Raw genomic sequence first — 20,433 nt, 5'->3', positions numbered from 1 at the left:
GATCCCACCTGGACGTTCCCCACGATTCCTGCTGTGATTCCACCTGACGTTCCCCATAATTCATGGTCTGATCCCACCTGGATGTCCCCATGATTCCCAGTCTGATCCCACCTGGATATTCCCAGTTATTCCCCATATGATCCCACCTGGATGTTCCACTGATTCCCACCTGGACATTCCCTGTGATTCCTGCTGTGATCCCACCTGGAGGTTCCCCAATGATTCCTGGTGTGATCCCACCTGGACATTCCCCCCAGTTCCCAGTCTATTTCCACCTGGATATTCCCTACAATTCCCTCTGCAACCCCACCTGGACATTCCCCATAATTCACGGTCTGATCCCACCTGGACATTCCCCGTGATTCCCACTGTGATCCCACCTGGATCTTCCCCCTGATTCCCAGTCTGATCCCACCTGGACGTTCCCCACAATTCCTGGTGGGATCCCACCTGGGCGTTCCCCACGATTCCTGCTGTGATTCCACCTGGACATTCCCCGTAACTCATGGTCTGATCCCACCTGGAGGTTTCCATGATTCCCGCTGTGATCCCACCTGGATCTTCCCCCTGATTCCCAGTCTGATCCCACCTGGACGTTCCCCGCGATTCCCACCGTGACCCCACCCGGGCCATCCCGGTCTCGGTGCGGAATTCCGGGCGCTGCTCCTTACCGCGTCGAAGTCGGAGATGATCTCGTTGAGGAAGCGCAGGCACTCGATGCCGCCGTTGTTGATGCTCTCCTCCGTGTAGAAATCCGCGAAGTTCGGCAGCGAGGCGAACATCACCCCGATCTCCTCGTAGGATTGGCTGTACAGCTCCTGGGAATGCGCCAATATCCATTATTGATTATTGGGTATTGATTATTGGTTATCGGTTATGGGTTATCGGTTATGGGTTATCGGTTATGGGTTGGGCAGCAATGTGAACATCACCCCAATCTCCTCGTAGGATTGGCTGTACAGCTCCTGGGAATGTGCCAATATCAGTTATTGATTATTGGGTATTGATTATTGGTTGTGGGTTATTGGTTGTGGGTTATTGGTTGGGCAGGGACACGAACATCACCCCAATCTCCGCGTAGGATTGGCTGTACAGCTCCTGGGAATGCGCCAATATCCGTTATTGATTATTGGGTATTGATTATTGGTTATCGGTTATGGGTTATCGGTTATGGGTTGGGCAGCGATGTGAACAACACCCCGATCTCCTCGTACGATTGGCTGTACAGCTCCCGGGAATACGCCAATATCCACTATTGATTATTGGGTATTGGGTGTTGGTTAATGGTTACTGGGTATGGGTTATTGGGTATTGGTTATGGGTTATTGGGTTATTGCGTATTGGGTATGGCTTATTGGTTGTGGGTTATTGGTTGGGCAGTGACGCGAACATCACCCCGATCTCTTCGTACGATTGGCTGTACAGCTCCTGGGAATGCGCCAATATCCGTTATTGATTATTGGGTACTGGGTATTGATTATTGGTTATGGGTAATGGATTATGGGTTATTGGTTGGGCAGTGACACAAACATCACCCCGATCTCCTCGTAGGATTGGCTGTGCAGCTCCTGGGAATGCCGGGAATTCCACCCCAGGAGCGCACCGATATCAGTTATTGATTATTGGTTATTGGCCATTGGTTTTTTCTGGATCCCTGGGAGTGTCCAAGGAAACGTTGGAGCACCCTGGGATTGTGTGGTGGGAACGGGATGGGATTGAGGGTCCCTGGATCCCATCCCAAGAATTCCAGGATTCTGGGATCAAGGACACTCAGGATCCATCCCAAGGGATTTTTATGGAATTTTTGGGGATGGAAAAGGGAAGGGAGACCCTTCCTGGAGTCCCCAGTTCCCAGGGAATTCCCAAAATTCCTTCCCGGAGAGGAGTCAGGGGTTGGAATGGGATGGGATTGAAAATCCATGGATCCCATCCATGGAATTCCAGGATTTTGGGATCCAGGATCCATCCCAAGGGATTTTTATGGAATTTGGGGATGGAAAAGGGAAGGGAGACCCGAATTCCCAGGGAATTCCCAAAATTCCTCCCCGGAGAGGCGCTGGGATGGGGATGGATCCAGCGCCAGGCTGGGAGAGCTGGGAATGGAGGGAGTTCCCTGGGAAAAGCCCAAGAAATTTGGGAAGGAATTCCCAGCCGGGCTGGAATTCCCAGAGAATCCCCGGGAGCATCCAAGGAAAGGTTGGAGCCACCTGGGATGGAATTGAAGATCCCTGGATCTTCAGCTGGAATGGGATGGGATTGAAGCTCCATGGATCCCACCCAAGGAATGCCGGGAATGTGGGAACCGCCCTGAAACACGGGAACGCCGCCCGGAAAAGCGGGAACGCCGCCCGGAAAAGCGGGAACACCGACCTCGTCCCGTTTTTTGGAGCCCAGGAAGTGCCGGGCCACGTGCTCGGGCAGCATGTTGGCCACCAGGGCCTCGTTCCAGCGGCGCATCTCGGAGACGCGCTCCTTCTGGTCATGGACGTCGATCTTCCACAGGAACAGCGTCCGCGCCAGCTTCTCCACCTGGGAATTGTGGGAATTTCTGGGAATTGTGGGATTTCTGGGATTTGTGGGATGATGGGATTGTGGGATGATGGGATATTGGGATGATGGAGCCGTGCTCCTTCTGGTCATGGACGTCGATCTTCCACAGGAACAGCGTCCGCGCCAGCTTCTCCACCTGGGAATTGTGGGATTTCTGGGATGATGGGATTGTGGGATTGTGGGATTGTGAGATGGGGGATAATGGGATATTGGGATGATGGGATTGTGGGATAATGGGATATTGGGATGATGGAGCCGTGCTCCTTCTGGCCATGGACATCGGTCTTGCACAGCAACAGCGTCCGCGCCAGCTTCTCCACCTGGGAATGAACGCTGTGGGAATTCCTGGGAATTGTGGGAATTGTCGGATTGTGGAATGGGATTTGTGGGATGGTGGGATAATGGGATTTGTAGGATGGTGAGATAATGGGATGATGGGATGATGGAGCCGCGCTCCTTCTGGCCATGAACATGGATCTTCCACAGGAACAGCGTCCGCGCCAGCTTCTCCACCTGGGATTTGTGAGAATTCCTGGGACTGTGGGATTGTGGAATGGGATTTGTGGATTGATGGGATGATGGGATATTGGGATGGTGGGATTGTGGGATGATGGGGTTGGATGATGGAGCCGCGCTCCTTCTGGTCATGGACATGGATCTTCCACAGGAACAGCGTCCGCGCCAGCTTCTCCACCTGGGAATGAACGCTGTGGGAATTCCTGGGAATTGTGGGAATTCGGGATTGTGGGACTGTGGGATTGTGGAATGGGATTTGTGGATTGATGGGATAATGGGATATTGGGATGATGGGATATTGGGATGATGGAGCCACGCTCCTTCTGGTCATGGACGTCGATCTTCCACAGGAACAGCGCCAGCTTCTCCACCTGGGAATGAACGCTGTGGGAATTGCTGGAAATTGTGGGAATTGTGGGATTGTGGGATGTTGGTATGATGGGATAATGGGATAATGAGATAATGATATGATAATGAGATAATGGGATTATGGGATAATGGAGATGTGCTCCTTCTGGTCCTAGGTGTCCATCTTCCACAGGGATCATGGGATTGTGGGATCATGGGATTGTGAGATCATGGGATTGTGGGATCATGGGATTGTGGCATTATGGGATTGTGGCATTATGGGATTGTGGAATCATGGGATTGTGGGATCATGGGATTGTGGCATCATGGGATTGTGGGATCATGGGATTGTGGAATCATGGGATTGTGGCATTATGGGATTGTGGGATCATGGGATTGTGGGATCATGGGATTGTGGAATCATGGGATTGTGGGATCATGGGATTGTGGAATCATGGGATTGTGGAATTATGGGATTGTGGGATCATGGGATTGTGGGATCATGGGATTGTGGCATTATGGGATGAGGGTGTTTCCCAGAATTGGTGGTGGCTGGAAAACCCTTTGGGAGTTTCCTTGGAAAAGCTGGGGCTGGGATAAATCCAGGGGCCTTGGAGCTTCCAGGGGATCCGGGAAGGGATTTAGGGAGGAAAAATGAAGAAAAAGGGGGAAAAGGGTGGAAAAGGGAGGGAAGGAAAAGGAAGGGGAGCAAAGGAGAGGGGAGAGGAGGAAAAAGAAGGGGAAGGGAAGAAAGGGCAGGAAAAGAAGGAGAAATGCGGAAGAAGCAGGAGAATGGAGGGAAGGAGAGGAAAGAGGAGGAGAGAGGAAGAAAAGGCAGGAAAAGGAAAGAAGAAGAAGGAAAAGGAAGAGAAAGAGAAGGCAGGAAAAGGAAGGAAAAAGATGGAAGAAGGCGGAAAAGGAAGGGAAAATGAAGGAAAAAGAAGGAAAAAAAGAAGGGGGAAGAAGGGGCAAAAAAGGAAGCAAAAAGAAGGAAGGAGAAGGAAAAGGGAGAGAAAGAGACGTAAGAGGAGGAAAAGGAAGGGAAAGGGAGGAAAAGGACAAATAAGAAGGAAAAGGAAGAAAAAGGAAGGAAAAAGAAGGAAAAGAAGGGAAGGGAAGGGGAAGAAAGGGCAGGAAAAGAAAGGAAGAAGGAAAAGGGAGGGAAGTAGAGGCAAGAGGAGGAAGGAAGAAGAGAAAAGGAAGGAAAGGGGAGGAAGAGGAAGGAAAAGGAAGGAAGAAGAAGGAAAGGGGAGGAAGAAGAAGGAAAAGGGCGGGAAGGAGAGGTAAGAGGGGGAAGGAAGAAAAGTAAGAAGAGAAAGGAAGGAAAAAGGAGGAAGAAGAAGGAAAAGGGAGGAAGAAGAAGAGGAGGAAGAAGGAGGAAAAGGGAGGAAGAAGAAGGGGAGGAAGAAGGAGGAAAAGGGAGGGAAGAGGAGGAAAAAGAAGGAAGAAGAAGGAAAGGGGAGGAAGACGAAGGAAGAAGAAGGAAAGGGGAGGAAGAGGAAGGAGGAGGAAGGAAAAGGGAGGAAGAAGAAGGAAAAGGGTGGGAAGGAGAGGTAAGAGGAGGAAGGAAGAAAAGTAAGAAGAGAAAGGAAGGAAAAGGAAGGAAAAAGAAGGAAAAGGAAGGAAAAAGAAGGAAAAGGAAGGAAGAAGAAGGAAAGGGGAGGAAGAGGAAGGAACGGGGAGGAAGAGGAAGGAACGGGGCGGGAAGGAGACCTTTCCGGCCTGGCCACTCACGTGCCGCGAGAAGTAGTAGAAGCTGAGCATCACCACGAAGATCATGGCGGTCATGGAGTACTTGGAGGGCACCAGCACCGACCTGCCACGAGATCACGCGGGTCACGGAACTCCGGTCCCCTCCCCTCCCCGTCCCCGTCCCCATCCCCTCCTTACGAGCTGGGCTGGCCGCGCCGCCGGTCGTAGTGGTCGAAGATGGGTCCCCAGGCGGAGAAGTTGACGGCGCCGGTGGCGGCGGTGATGAGCACCATGAGGGTCAGCTTGACCATGTGGCTCACCTGGACCAGCATCACGGTGGCCACCAGGGCCAGCAGGGCGATGTAGCTGAAGTACTTGGGGTGGTCGGCGCAGCCGCCGCCGCCGCCGCCGCCGCCGCGAGGTGGCCCCGAGGTGCCGTTGGTCACCACCCAGCGGTGGCGGTGGCAGGCGAGCTGGGGACACGGGGAGAGGGTCAGTGTGGGGACGTGGTGGCCACCATGGAGCTGCAATGCTGAGGGTGCTCCTCAAGGCCACCACCCCATGGTGACACTGATGTCCCATTGGTCACCACCCCATGGTGGCCCCGAGGTCCCACTGGCCACCACCCCGAGGTGGCCCCGAGGTCCCATTGGTCACCACCCCATGGTCCCCATGGCAGCTGAGCTGTGGACATGGGGACACGGAGGCCACCATGGACACCAGGGTGATGGAGCTGCAATGCTGAGGGTGCTCCTCAAGGCCACCACCCCATGGTGGCCCTGATGTCCCATTGGTCACCACCCCATGGTGGCCCCAATGTCCCACTGGCCACCACCCGATGGTGGCCCCGAGGTGCTGTTGGTCACCACCCAGCGGTGGCGGTGGCAGGTGAGCTGGGGACACGGGGAGAGGGTCAGTGTGGGGACGTGGTGGCCACCATGGACACCAGGGTGATGGAGCTGCAATGCTGAGGGTGCCCCTCATGGCCACCACCCCATGGTGGCCCTGAGGTCCCATTGGTCACCACCCCATGGTGGCCCCGATGTCCCAGTGGCCAACAACCCATGGTGGCCCCGAGGTCCCATTGGTCACCACCCCATGGTGGCCCCAATGTCCCACTGGCCACCACCCCGAGGTGGCCCCGAGGTGCTGTTGGTCACCACCCAGCGGTGGCGGTGGCAGGAGAGCTGGGGATATGAGGAGGGGTCAGTGTGGGGACGTGGTGGCCACCATGGCCACCAGGGTGATGGAGCTGCAATATCCGGGCTGTTCCTCACAGCCACCACCCTGAGGTGACACTGATGTCCCACTGGTCACCACCCCATGGTCCCCATGGCAGCCAAACTGGGGACATGGAGGCCACCATGGCCACCAGGGTGATGGAGCTGCAATATCCGGGCTGTTCCTCACAGCCACCACCCCGAGGTGACACTGATGTCCCATTGGTCACCACCCCATGGTCCCCATGGCAGCCCAGCTGGGGACACAGTGGCCACCATGGCCACCATGGTGATGAAGCTGCAATGCTGAGGCTGCTCCTCACAGCCACCACCACTTGGTGTCCCCACTGGTCACCACCCCATGGTCCCCATGGCAGCCAGACTGGGGACATGGGGACACAGTGGCCACCATGGCCACCAGAGTGATGGAGCTACAATATCTGGGCTGCTCCCCACAGCCACCACCCCATGGTGGCCACAATGTCCCCATTGGTCACCACCCCATGGTCCCCATGGCAGCTGAGCTGGGGACACGGAGGCCACCATGGCCACCAGGGGGATGGAGCTGCAATATCTGGGCTGTTCCTCACAGCCACCACCCCGAGGTGACACTGATGTCCCATTGGTCACCACCTCATGGTCCCCATGGCAGCCCAGCTGGGGACATGGGGACACGGAGGCCACCATGGCCACCAGGGAGGCCACCATGGCCACCAATATCTGCGCTGTCCCTCACAGCCACCCCCCCGTGTCCTCCACGGCAGCCCAGCTGGGGACACGAGGTGCCAGCGGGGCCAGGGGCGGCGTCCCCTCAGCGCCTGTCCCCTCACCATGTCCACGATGTCGGCGGCGGTGACGATGGCGATGGCCGCCATGGCCCAGGTGTTGCGCGCCCAGCGCGTGCGGTCGATCCAGGTGGAGAAGGCCACCAGCTTTCTGGGGAAGGCCTGCGGTGACAACGGGGGCCGAGCGGTCACCCCGGGGGCGCCACGCGCCGCCGAGGACGTCCCCGAGGCGCGTCCCCTCCTCACCCTCGGGAAGATGGCGGCCAAGGAGCAGAGCGTCAGCCCCACCAGCAGCACCTCGCCCACCGCGAAGGTCACGTAGTTGGCCACCAACCTGCCCGCAAGGTCGGAGGTCAGAGGGTGATGGTCTGGGCGCCACCTGAGGTGTCCCCAAGGTGTCCCCAAGGTGTCCCCAGGCCCTACCAGGGGTCGATGGCGGCCTCCAGCAGGGCGGTGAAGACGAGGACGACGCAGGAGCAGCTGAAGGCGGCGCCGCTCTGCTTCTCCTTCTCCACCGAGTAGCGCGTCTCCATGTCGGGGTCGGTGAAGCGCAGCGACAGCCGGAACGTGCTCCGGCCCTTCAGCCTGGGCGGGTTGGGGGCGTTTGGGGGATTTGGGGTTTTTTGGGGGGAATTTTTGGGGGGTTTTTTGGAGACTTTTCTGGGATTTTTTGGCGATTTTTTGGGAATTTTTGCAGATTTTTGTGGGGGTTTATTGGGGGGTTTTTGGGGATTTTTTGGGGAATTTTTGCAAATTTTTGGAGAATTTTGTGGGGATTTTTGTGGGGATTTTTTGGGGGTTTTTTGGAGGATTTTTGGGGATTTTTTGGGGATTTTTGTAGATTTTGGGGGGGATTTATTGGGGGATTTTTTGGGATTTTTTGGGAATTTTGGGGGGATATTTTAGGTGATTTTTTGGGAATTTTTGCAGATTTTGGGGGGAGTTTTGGGGATTTTTTTGGCGTTTTTTTGGGCGATTTTTGGGAATTTTTGCAGATTTTTGGGGGGATTTAATGGGGGATTTTTGGGGACTTTTGGGGGATTTTTGGGGATTTTTTGGGGGGGATTTTTTGGCATTTTTTGGAGACTTTTTTCAGATTTTTTGGGGGATTTTTTGGGAGTTTCTGCAGATTTTTGGGGATTTTTGGGGGGATTCTTGGGTATTTTTTCAATTTTTGGGATTTTTTGGAATTTTATTTTTTATTTTTTGGGATTTTTGGGGGCATTTTGGGGGGATTTTTTTGGGATTTTTTTGGGATTTTTTGTGTATTTTTGCAGATTTTTGGGGGATTTTTGGGAATTTTTGGGGTTTTTTAGGGGGGATATTTTGGGGGATTTTCTGGGGGTTTTTTGGGGATTTTTTTTTGGGGGGGATTTTTTTGGGGAATTTTTTTGGGATTTCTTGGGGATCTTTTGGGAATTTTTGCAGGTATTTGGGGGGATTGTTTTGAGAATTTTTTGGGAATTTTAGGGATTTTATGGGATTGTTTTGGGATGCTTTTGGGAATTTTCAGGAGTTTTGAGGGGTTTGGGGGAATTTTTGGGAATTTGTGCACATTTTCAGGAATTTGGAGGGACTTTAGGGAGTTTCAGGGAAATATTGGGCTTTTTTTGGGAATTCGTGGGAGTTTTGGGGAATAATTTTCAGGATTTTTTGGGAGGTATTTTTCAGGAATTTTGGGGGAATTTTGGGGGTTTTTTTGGGGATATTTCAGAAATCTTCGACAATTTTTGTGGTATTCAGGAATTTTGGAAAATTCTCAGGAAGTTGTGGGAATTTCTGGGAATTTTCAGGATGGTTTTTTTTTAATTTTCCGTGGATTTCAGGGTTGGTTTTTTTTGAATTTTTGTGAGTTTCTGAGACTTTTGTGAATTCCTGAGGGGATTTTTGGGGCGAATTCGCGGCAGTTCCGGGGCCACTCACGCCTGGATGCTCTCGCGCTCCAGCAGGGCCTCGTTCAGCAGCCGGTTCAGCTCCTGCTCGTTCTGCGCCGCCCCCGACACGCGCTCGGCCAGGTCCCGCAGCCGCAGCCGCCGGCGCGGGTTCGGGAACGAAGGGTTGGGAACCTGGGGACAACGTGGGGACACTGAGGGGACACCATGGGGACATTGCCAGGACACCACAGGGACAGCACGCGCTCGGCCAGGTCCCGCAGCTGCAGCCGCCGGCGCGGATTGGGGAACAAAGGGTTGGGAACCTGGGGACACCATGGGGACATTGCCAGGACACCCTGGGGACAGCCTGGGGACATTGCCAGGACACCACGGGGACACCCTGGGGACAGCCCAGGGACAGCCTGGGGACACCCTGGGGACACCCTGGGGACACCACGCGCTCGGCCAGGTCCCGCAGCCACAGCCGCCGGCGCGGGTTTGGGAATGAAGGGTTGGGAACCTGGGGACACCATGGGGACACTGCCAGGACACCACGGGGACACCCTGGGGACAGCCCAGGGACAGCCTGGGGACAGCCTGGGGACAGCACGCGCTCGGCCAGGTCCCGCAGCTGCAGCCGCCGGCGTGGATTGGGGAACGACGGGTTGGGAACCTGGGGACACCGTGGGGACACCGTGGGGACATTGCCAGGACACCCTGGGGACTCTGAGGGGACACTGGGGACACACCATGGGGACACCCCAGGGACACCAAGGGGACAATGCACAGACACCGTGGGGACACTGCGGGGACACTGCAGGGACAGCCCAGGGACACTGTGGGGACACTAAGGGGACACCGAGGGGACACTGTGAGGACACCCTGGGGACACTGCAGGGACAGGGCAGGGACACCGAGGGGACACTGCAGGGACAGGGCAGGACACCGAGGGGACACCCTGGGGACTCTGAGGGGACACTGAGGAGACACCATGGGGACACCCCAGGGACACCAAGGGGACAACATGGGGACACTGTGGGGACACGGCAGGGACACCAAGGGCACACTATGGGGACACTGAGGGGACACCGTGGGGACAACGTGGGGACAAGGCCGGGAAACCAAGGGGACACCATGGGGACACCCTGGGGACACCCTGGGGACACCCTGGGGACATGGCAGGGGCAGCCCAGGGACACCCTGGGGACACCCTGAGGACACCAAGGGGAGTTCTGGGTACCGCAGCCGCCACTGGGGGCTCAGGAAGGACGGGGTTGGGAGCCTGGGGACACCCTGGGGACACCCTGGGGACACCCTGGGGACAGTTTGGGTACCTCGGTGTCGTCGTCGTCGTCAAGCTCCACGGAGCTGCTGCGGCCGCGCTCGGTGTCCTCGGGGGGCTCCGGGCTGAGGCCACCGTTGGTGGTGACAGGAGGAGGGGACACGCCGTGGGACGAGGTCAGGGACAGCTTCTGTGGGGGACAGGGGCGTGGTGGGTGACACTGTGTCACTGTGTCACCAGTGCCACCCGTCACACCGTGGGACACGGTCAGGGACAGCTTCTGTGGGGGACAGGGGCGTGGTGGGTGACACTGTGTCACTGTGTCACTGTGTCACCAGTGCCACCCGTCACACCGTGGGACACAGTCAGGGACAGCTTCTGTGGGGGACAGGGGCATGGTGGGTGACACCGTGTCACTGTGTCACTGTGTCACTGTGTCACCAGTGCCACCCGTCACACCGTGGGACACAGTCAGTGACAGTGCCTGTGGTGGCATGCGGTCACCCTGGGTGTCCCCCCACACCCATGTCCCCGTGTTCCAGCTGTCCCCACCGGTGGCACTCACCACGCCATGGGACAATCGGTGACAATGTCCCCACACCCATGTCCCCATTGTCCCCATTGTTCCCATCGGTGCCACTCCCCACGCCATTGAAACAATCAACATCAATGTCCCCATACCCCATGTCCCCAGTGTCCCCCGCATTGTCCCCATTGTCCCCAGCAGTGCCACTCCCCACGCCATTGAAACAATCAACGTCAATGTCCCCACACCCATGTCCCCCGCATTGTCCCCGCTGTCCCCAGGGGTGCCACTCACCATGCCACTGACACAATCAACCTCAATGTCCCCATACCCCATGTCCCCAGTGTCCCCATTGGTGCCACCCATCACGCCGTTGACACGATCAGTGACAATGTCCCCATACCCCATGTCCCCATTGTCCCCGCTGTCCCCATCGGTGCCACTCACCATGCCACTGACACAATGAACATCAATGTCCCCACACCCATGTCCCCCTCAATGTCCCCGCTGTCCCCACTGGTGCCACTCCCCACGCCATTGACACAATCAACGTCAATGTCCCCACACCCATGACCCAGTGTCCCTGCTGTCCCCAGGGGTGGCGCTCACTACGTCACAGGACAATCAGTGACAATGTCCCCACACCCATGTCCCCATGCCCCCCCCCAGTGTCCCCATTGTCCCCATCGGTGCCACTCCCCACGCCATTGACACAACCAACCTCAATGTCCCCACACCCATGTCCCCATTGTCCCCCCCATTGTCCCCATTGTCCCCATTGGTGCCACTCCCCATGCCATTGACACAATCAGCGACAATGTCCCCACACCCATGTCCCAGTGTCCCCATTGGTGTCACTCACCACGTCACAGGACAATCAATGTCAATGTCCCCACACCCATGTCCCCAGTGTCCCCATTGGTGCCACTCCCCACGCCATTGACACAATCAGTGACAATGTCCCCACACCCATGTCCCCTGTATCCCCCTCAATGTCCCTACTGTTCCCAGCAATGCCACTCACCACACCATGGGACAATCAGTGACAATGTCCCCACACCCATGTCCCCATGTCCCCCCCATTGTCCCCTCTGTCCCCACCGGTGCCACTCACCACGCCATTGACACAACCAACCTCAATGTCCCCACACCCATGTCCCCATGTCCCCCCCAGTGTCCCCATTGTCCCCATCGGTGCCACTCCCCACACCATTGACACAATCAGCGACAATGTCCCCACACCCATGTCCCCGTGTCCCTGCTGTCCCCATTGGTGCCGCTCACCACGTCACAGGACAACCAGTGACAATGTCCCCACACCCATGTCCCCATTGTCCCCATTGTCCCCATCGGTGCCACTCACCACGCCACTGACACAATCAACGACAATGTCCCCATACCCCATGTCCCCAGTGTCCCCCGCATTGTCCCTGCTGTCCCCAGCAGTGCCACTCCCCACGCCACTGACACAATCAACGTCAATGTCCCCACACCCATGTCCCCCTCATTGTCTCCGCTGACCCCAGCGCTGGCGCTCACCACGTCACTGACACAATCAATGTCAACGTCCCCACACCCATGTCCCCCGCATTGTCCCCGCTGTCCCCAGGGGTGGCGCTCACCATGCCACTGACACAATCAACGTCAATGTCCCCATACCCATGACCCAGTGTCCCCATTGGTGCCACTCACCATGCCACTGACACAACCAGTGACAACGTCCCCACACCCATGTCCCCCGCATTGTCCCCGCTGTCCCCAGCAGTGCCACTCACCACGCCACTGACACAATCAACATCAATGTCCCCACACCCATGTCCCCCTCAATGTCCCCGCTGTCCCCATTGGTGCCACTCACCATGCCACTGACACAACCAGTGACAATGTCCCCACACCCATGTCCCCCGCATTGTCCCCGCTGTCCCCAGGGGTGGCGCTCACCACGCCACTGACACAATCAACGTCAATGTCCCCACAGCCATGTCCCCCGCATTGTCCCCGCTGTCCCCAGGGGTGGCGCTCACCACGCCATTGACACAATCAACGTCAATGTCCCCACACCCATGTCCCCCCCATTGTCCCCGCTGTCCCCAGGGCTGGCGCTCACCACGCCGTTGACGCCGTGCCGCAGCCCCTGCTTGGGGACCACCACCAGGTAGGTGACAATGCCCTTGTCCCTCAGGTACTCGCAGCGGGAGCCGCCCTCGCCCGGCTCCACCTCGAACTCTCCCTTCAGGCAGTCCACGGTGCTCTGCGAGATGTGCACGCGCCTGCCGCGGCCACCGCCGTCACCTCGGCGCCACCGCGGCCGCCGCGGCCGCCCCCGGCGCGGGGACACTCACCCGGGGATGCCGCCCGCCTCCATCTTGTTGGCCACGGTGACGTCGGTGGACCAGACGTCGTACTGCCAGCGCTTCTGGCCCAGCACGCCGCCCAGCACGGCGCCGCTGTGCACGCCCACGCGCATGTCCACGGCCGTGCGCGTGCGCTCCCGCACCGAGCTGGGACATGGGGACACCGTGGGGACACCGTGGGGACATGGGAATGGTCATGGGGAATGGGGAATGTCCACGGCCGTGCGCGTGCGCTCCCGCACCGAGCTGGGACATGGGGACACCGTGGGGACACCGTGGGGACACCATGGGGACACCGTGGGGACATGGGAATGGGGAATGGGGAATGTTGGATGTCCACGGCCGTGCGCGTGCGCTCCCGCACCGAGCTGGGACATGGGGACACCGTGGGGACACCGTGGGGACACCGTGGGGACATGGGAATGGTCATGGGGAATGGGGAATGTCCACGGCCGTGCGCGTGCGCTCCCGCACCGAGCTGGGACAGCATGGGGACACCGTGGGGACATGGGGACACCATGGGGACATGGGAATGGGGAATGGGGAATGGGGAATGTCCACGGCCGTGCGCGTGCGCTCCCGCACCGAGCTGGGACATGGGGACACCGTGGGGACACCGTGGGGACATGGGAATGGTCACCGGGAATGGGGGACATCATGGGGAATGTCCACGGCCGAGCGTGTGCGCTCCCACACCGAGCTGGGACATGGGGACACCGTGGGGACATGGGGACACCGTGGGGACACCGTGGGGACATGGGAATGGGGAATGGGGAATGTCCACGGCCGAGCGCGTGCGCTCCCGCACCGAGCTGGGACAGTGGGGACACCGTGGGGACACCGTGGGGACATGGGAATGGGGAATGGGGAATGGGGAATGTCCACGGCCGTGCGCGTGCGCTCCCGCACCGAGCAGGGACAGCATGGGGACACCGTGGGGACACCGTGGGGACATGGGAATGGGGAATGGGGAATGGGGAATGTCCACGGCCGTGCGTGTGCGCTCCCGCACCGAGCTGGGACATGGGGACACCGTGGGGATACCGTGGGGACACCGTGGGGACACCGTGGGGACATGGGAATGGGGAATGGGGAATGTTGGATGTTCACGGCCGTGCGCGTGCGCTCCCGCACCAAGCTGGGACAGTGGGGACACCGTGGGGACACCGTGAGGACACGGGAATGGGGAATGGGGAATGGGGAATGTTGGATGTTCACGGCCGTGCGCGTGCGCCCCAGCACCAAGCTGGGACAGTGGGGACACCGTGGGGACACCGTGGGGACATGGGAATGGGGAATGGGGAATGGTGAGTGGGGGATGTTGGATGTTCACGGTCGTGTGCGTCTGCTCCAGCACCGAGCTGGGACATTGGGGACACCATGGGGACATGGGGACACCGTGGGGACATGGGAATGGTGAGTGGGGAATGGGGAATGGGGAATGGTGAGTGGGGAATGGGGAATGGGGAATGGTGAGTGGGGAATGGGGAATGGGGGATGTTGGATGTTCACGGCCTCGCGCGCGCCCGCCCCGGCACCGAGCAGCAGCCATGGGAACCGGGGTGGCCCCGGGGACCGAGGGGACACAGGGAATGTCTGGGGAATGGGGACGGCCACGGGGCCCGGGAATGGCCAGAGCCGGCTGATCCTGCACTGGGTGCAGAACGTGAGGGAGGGTGGCCGTGGGAGCTGGGAATGGGAACTGGGAATGGGGAACTGGGAATGGGGAATGGGAATGGGAACTGGGAATGGGAACTGGGAATGGGGAATGGGAATGGGGAACTGGGAATGGGAACTGGGAATGGGAACTGGGAATGGGGAATGGGAATGGGAACTGGGAATGGGGAACTGGGAATGGGGAATGGGAATGGGAACTGGGAATGGGAACTGGGAATGGGAACTGGGAATGGGGAATGGCCACGGGGAACTGGGAATGGGAACTGGGAATGGGGAATGGGAATGAGGAACTGGGAATGGGAACTGGGAATGGGGAACTGGGAATGGGAACTGGGAATGGGAACTGGGAATGGCCACGGGGAACTGGGAATGGGAACTGGGAATGGGGAACTGGGAATGGGGAATGGGAATGGGAACTGGGAATGGGGAACTGGGAATGGGGAACTGGGAATGGGGAACTGGGAATGGGAACTGGGAATGGGGAATGGGAATGGGAACTGGGAATGGGAACTGGGAATGGCCACGGGGAACTGGGAATGGGGAACTGGGAATGGGGAACTGGGAATGGGGAACTGGGAATGGGGAACGGCCACGGGGAACTGGGAATGGGGAACTGGGAATGGGAACTGGGAATGGGAACTGGGAATGGGGAATGGGAATGGGAACTGGGAATGGGGAACTGGGAATGGGGAACTGGGAATGGGAACTGGGAATGGGGAATGGGAATGGGAACTGGGAATGGGAACTGGGAATGGCCACGGGGAACTGGGAATGGGGAACTGGGAATGGGGAACTGGGAATGGGGAACTGGGAATGGGGACTGGGAATGGGGAATGGGAATGGGAACTGGGAATGGGAACTGGGAATGGGGAATGGGAATGGGAACTGGGAATGGGGAACTGGGAATGGGAACTGGGAATGGCCACGGGGAACTGGGAATGGGGACTGGGAATGGGGACTGGGAATGGGGACTGGGAATGGGGAACTGGGAATGGGGAACTGGGAATGGGGAACTGGGAATGGGAACTGGGAATGGGGACTGGGAATGGGGAACTGGGAATGGCCACGGGGAACTGGGAATGGGAACTGGGAATGGGAACTGGGAATGGGGACTGGGAATGGGGACTGGGAATGGGGAACTGGGAATGGCCCATGGGCAACTGGGAATGGGAACTGGGAATGGGAACTGGGAATGGGGAACTGGGAATGGGGAACTGGGAATGGGAACTGGGAATGGCCATGGGGAACTGGGAATGGGAACTGGGAATGGGAACTGGGAATGGGGAACTGGGAATGGCCATGGGGAACTGGGAATGGGAACTGGGAATGGGGAACTGGGAATGGGGAACTGGGAATGGCCACGGGGAATGTCAGCATGGAGGGCAGGGTATCCGCAGGGAATGCGGCCTCAGCACCGCCCGGCCCCCATCGTCAGCAATCACACCCCATTCCCATCCCATCCCAATCCCAATCCCAATTCCCATCCACATCCCCATTCCCATCCCAATACCAATTTCCATCCCTATTCCCATTCCCATCCCATCCCAATTCCCATTCCCATTCCCATTCCCTTCCCGTCCCATCCCAGCCCAAAATTCCCATTCCCACCCCAAAATTCCCATTCCCATCCCATCCCATCCCATCCCATTCCCATTCCCAATTCCCACTTCCCAACTCCCAACTTCCCAATCCCCAATCCCCACTTCCCAATCCCCAACTCCCAATCCCCAATCCCCAACTCCCAATCCCCAATCCCCAATCCCCATTTCCCAATCCCCAACTCCCAATCCCCAATCCCCAATCCCCATTTCCCAATCCCCAACTCCCAATCCCCAATCCCCAACTCCCAATCCCCACTTCCCAACTCCCAATCCCCGGTCCCCGATCCCCAGTTCCCGAATTCCCGGTTCCCCTCGGTCCCTTACGCGATGGCCTCCACCATGGCCAGCCCCATCCGGATGGAGCAGGCCGCGTGGTCCTCCCGGAATTCCGGCAGCCCGCAGATGCAGTAGTAGCAATCCCCCAGGATCTTGATCCGCAGCTGGTGATGCTTCTGGGAACCCGGAATTCCCAGAAGAATTCCCGGAACCATCCCGCTAATTCCCACAATCCCGCAAAAAAAAAAGCTCCCGACGCAAACCCTCGGATTCCACATTTTTTCCCATTCCCATTTTTCCCCATTCCCATTTTTCTCCATTCCCATTTTTCCCATTCCCATTTTTCCCCATTCCCATTTTTTCCCCATTCCCATTTTTCCCCATTCCCACCCACCAGAGCCTGAACGCCTCCATCCCCTCACGGCCTCCCGACCTCCTGCACCCCATCCCAGATATTTTTTTTCTTTTTTTTTCGGGAATTCTGGGGATTTTTTTTTCTGGGAATTCCGCGGATTTTCGGGAATTTTGGGTGGGACTCACAGCAGCCAGCCTGTCCAAGCCGGTGAGGAGCCCGACGAGCTCCTGGGCGCTGCCTCTGGGAGCTCCCAAAATAATTCCCGGAACAATCCCGGAATTCCCACAATCCCGCAAAAAAAAAGCTCCCGACGCAAACCCTCGGATTCCCCATTTTTCCCCATTCCCATTTTCTCCCCATTCCCATTTTTCCCCATTCCCATTTTTCCCATTCCCATTTTTCCCCATTCCCCATTTTTTCCCCATTCCCATCCCTTTTCCCACCCAGCAGAGCCTGAACGCCTCCATCCCCTCACGGCCTCCCGACCTCCTGCACCCCATCCCCGATTTTTTTTTTCTTTTTTTCCTCGGGAATTCCGGGGATTTTTTTTCTGGGAATTCCATGGATTTTCGGGAATTACAGGTGGGACTCACGGCAGCCAGCCTGTCCAAGCCAGTGAGGAGCCCGACGAGCTCCTGGGCGCTGCCTCTGGGAGCCCAGAACTCCCAGAAGAATTCCCGAAACAATCCCGGAATTCCCACAATCCCGCAAAAAAGCTCCCGACGCAAACCCTCGGATTCCCCATTTTTCCCCATTCCCATTTTTCCCCATTCCCATTTTTCCCCATTCCCATTTTCTCCCCATTCCCAACCCAGAGCCTGAACGCCTCCATCCCCTCATGGACTCCCGACCTCCTGGACCCCATCCCCGATTTTTTTTTTTTCTTTTTTTTTTCGGGAATTCCGGGGAATTTTTTTTCTTGGAATTCCATGGATTTTTGGGAATTACAGGTGGGACTCACAGCAGCCAGCCTGTCCAAGCAGGCGAAGAGCTCAGTGAGGAGCCCGACGAGCTCCTGGGCGCTGCCTCTGGGAGCTCCCAAAAGAATTCCCGGAACAATTCCCAAATTCCCACAATCCCACAGAAAAACTCCCGACGCAAACCCTCGGATTCCCCATTTTTCCCCATTCCCATTTTTCCCCATTCCCATCCCTTTTCCCACCCAGCAGAGCCTGAACGCCTCCATCCCCTCACGGCCTCCCGACCTCCTGCACCCCATCCCCGATTTTTTTTTTTTTCTTTTTTTCCTCGGGAATTCCGGGGATTTTTTCCCCCCGGGAATTCCGTGGATTTTTCGGGACTCACGGCGGCCAGCTTGTCGAAGCGGGCGAAGAGCTCGTTGAGGAGCTTGACGAGCTCCTGGGCGCTGCAGGACGACGAGAGCTGCGTGAAGCCCACGATGTCGGCGAACAGGATGCTGCCGAAAGGGGCAAAACAGGGATCGGACCCCGCTTCCCGCGATCCCGGAAAAAAAATAAAAAAGAAATAAAATAAAATCCTGGACGTGGGGGTGCTCCATCCCAACCTCCCCGCTCCTTGTTTTCCCCACAATAAATAAATAAAATAAAAAAAAAAAATCCGGGTTGTGGCGATAAAAACGCGATCCCGATTTCCTCGTTCTGGTTTTCCCCATAAAAAATGCTGGGCGCGGCCAAAATGGCGCCCTGAAAAATCGATCCCGACTCTCACATTCCCATTTTTCCCCTAAAAAAAATCCGGGATAAGGCAAAAACTATGCTCGACAAACTCAATCCCAACTTCTCCATTCCCATTTTCCCAAAAAGAAATCCTGGATCTGTTGACCCAAACTCAATCCCAATTTCCCCATTCCCATTTTTCCCCCAAAACAAAAAAATATCCTGGATCTGGTGACACAAACTCAATCCCAACTCTCACATTCCCACTTTTCCCCCCCAAAAAAATCCGGGATAAGGCAAAGACGATGCTGGACAAAAACTCGATCCCAGCTCTCTCATTCCCAGCTTTTCCTAAAAAAAAAAATAATCCTGGATTCAGCGATGCAAACTCAATCCCAAATTCCTCATTCCAGTTTTCCCAAAATAAATAAAGAAAAATCCCGGATGTGGGGATACAAACCCAATCCCAACTCTCACATTCCCATTTTTCCTAAAAAAAATCTGGGATAAGGCAAAGATGATGCTGGACAAAAACTCAATCCCAACTTCCCCATTCCCATTTTCCCCCCAAAAACAAAAAAATATCCCGGATGTGGGGACCCAAACTCAATCCCAACTCTCACATTCCCATTTTTTCCCCTAAAAAAATCTGGGATAAGGCAAAGACGATGCTGGACAAAAACTCAATCCCATCTCTCTCATTCCCAGCTTTTCCTAAAAAAAAAAATAATCCTGGATTCAGCGACACAAACTCAATCCCAAATTCCTCATTCCAGTTTTTCCACCCAAAAAAATCCCAGATTTGGTGAAAACGACTCTCAAAAAATTCAACTTCGACTTCCCTGTTCTGGTTTTCCCAAAAAAAAATATCCTGGATCTGGTGACACAAACTCAATCCCAACTCTCACATTCCCATTTTTCCTAAAAAAAATCTGGGATAAGGCGAAAACGATGCTGGACAAAAACTCAATCCCAACTTCCCCATTCCCATTTTCCTCAAAAAAAAAAAATCCTGGATCTGTTGACCCAAACTCAATCCCAACTTCTCCATTCCCATTTTTTCCCAAAAAAAATCCGGGATAAGGCCAAAATGGTGCTCGACAAACTCGATCCCAGCTCCCTCATTCCCAGCTTTTCCTAAAAAAATTCCTGGATTTAGCAGCACAAACTCAATCACAAATTCCTCATTCCAGTTTTTCCACCCAAAAAAATCCCAGATTTGGTGAAAACGACTCTCAAAAAATTCAACTTCGACTTCCCCGTTCCGGTTTTCCAAAAAAAAAAATCCCGGATGTGGCGATACAAACTCAGTCCCTACTTCCCCATTCCCATATTTTTCCCCCCAAAAAAAATCCGGGATAAGTTGGAAAAGGCGCTCGACAAACTCAATCCCAAATTCCTCATTCCTGGTTTTTCCCTCCCAAAAAAAAAATCCTGGATCTGGCAAAAACGACGCCCTGAAAACCCCGATCCCAGCTCGATCCCGATTTTGGGAATTCCCGACGATTTTCCAGGAACGTTTTCCACGCGGAACGGGGGAATTTTGGGAATTCCCGCTGGTTTTCCGGGAATGTTTTCTGTGCAGAATTTTGGGAATTTCGGGGAATTCCCGATGATTTTCCGGGAATGTTTTCTGTGCAGAATTTTGGGAATTTCTGGGAATTCCCGGGGGGTTTCTAGGAATGTTTTCCACACCGGAATTTTGGGAATTGCCACTGCTTTCCCAGGAACGTTTTGGAA

General features: G+C 56.1%; 1 protein-coding gene across 3 annotated transcripts in view; it reads right to left on the bottom strand.

The window, feature by feature from the left end:
* Nucleotides 1-20,433, bottom strand: part of ADCY3 (adenylate cyclase 3) — a 46,060-nt gene that overhangs the window by 6,234 nt on the left and 19,393 nt on the right. For 2 of the 3 annotated variants that reach the window (XM_066547643.1, XM_066547644.1), the window contains exons 4-16: nt 18,362-18,473; nt 16,750-16,877; nt 13,136-13,294; nt 12,901-13,063; nt 10,320-10,457; nt 9,035-9,177; nt 7,535-7,696; nt 7,358-7,445; nt 7,157-7,273; nt 5,305-5,579; nt 5,149-5,230; nt 2,371-2,529; nt 672-818 (exon numbers count right to left, since the gene is read on the bottom strand). In XM_066547643.1, the coding sequence (XP_066403740.1) occupies nt 672-818; nt 2,371-2,529; nt 5,149-5,230; nt 5,305-5,579; nt 7,157-7,273; nt 7,358-7,445; nt 7,535-7,696; nt 9,035-9,177; nt 10,320-10,457; nt 12,901-13,063; nt 13,136-13,294; nt 16,750-16,877; nt 18,362-18,473 (1,873 nt within the window). Of the gene's footprint in view, nt 1-671; nt 819-1,350; nt 1,429-2,370; nt 2,530-5,148; nt 5,231-5,304; nt 5,580-7,156; nt 7,274-7,357; nt 7,446-7,534; nt 7,697-9,034; nt 9,178-10,319; nt 10,458-12,900; nt 13,064-13,135; nt 13,295-16,749; nt 16,878-18,361; nt 18,474-20,433 lie in introns of those variants that run through there. The other variant, XM_066547645.1, reaches the window with a different exon arrangement.

This window comes from Molothrus aeneus, chromosome 3, assembly GCF_037042795.1.
Source record: "Molothrus aeneus isolate 106 chromosome 3, BPBGC_Maene_1.0, whole genome shotgun sequence".
Classification (NCBI taxonomy): Eukaryota; Metazoa; Chordata; class Aves; order Passeriformes; family Icteridae; genus Molothrus; species Molothrus aeneus.
Note: the sequence above shows the minus strand (reverse complement) of the source record. Positions and strands in the feature narration are given on the sequence as shown.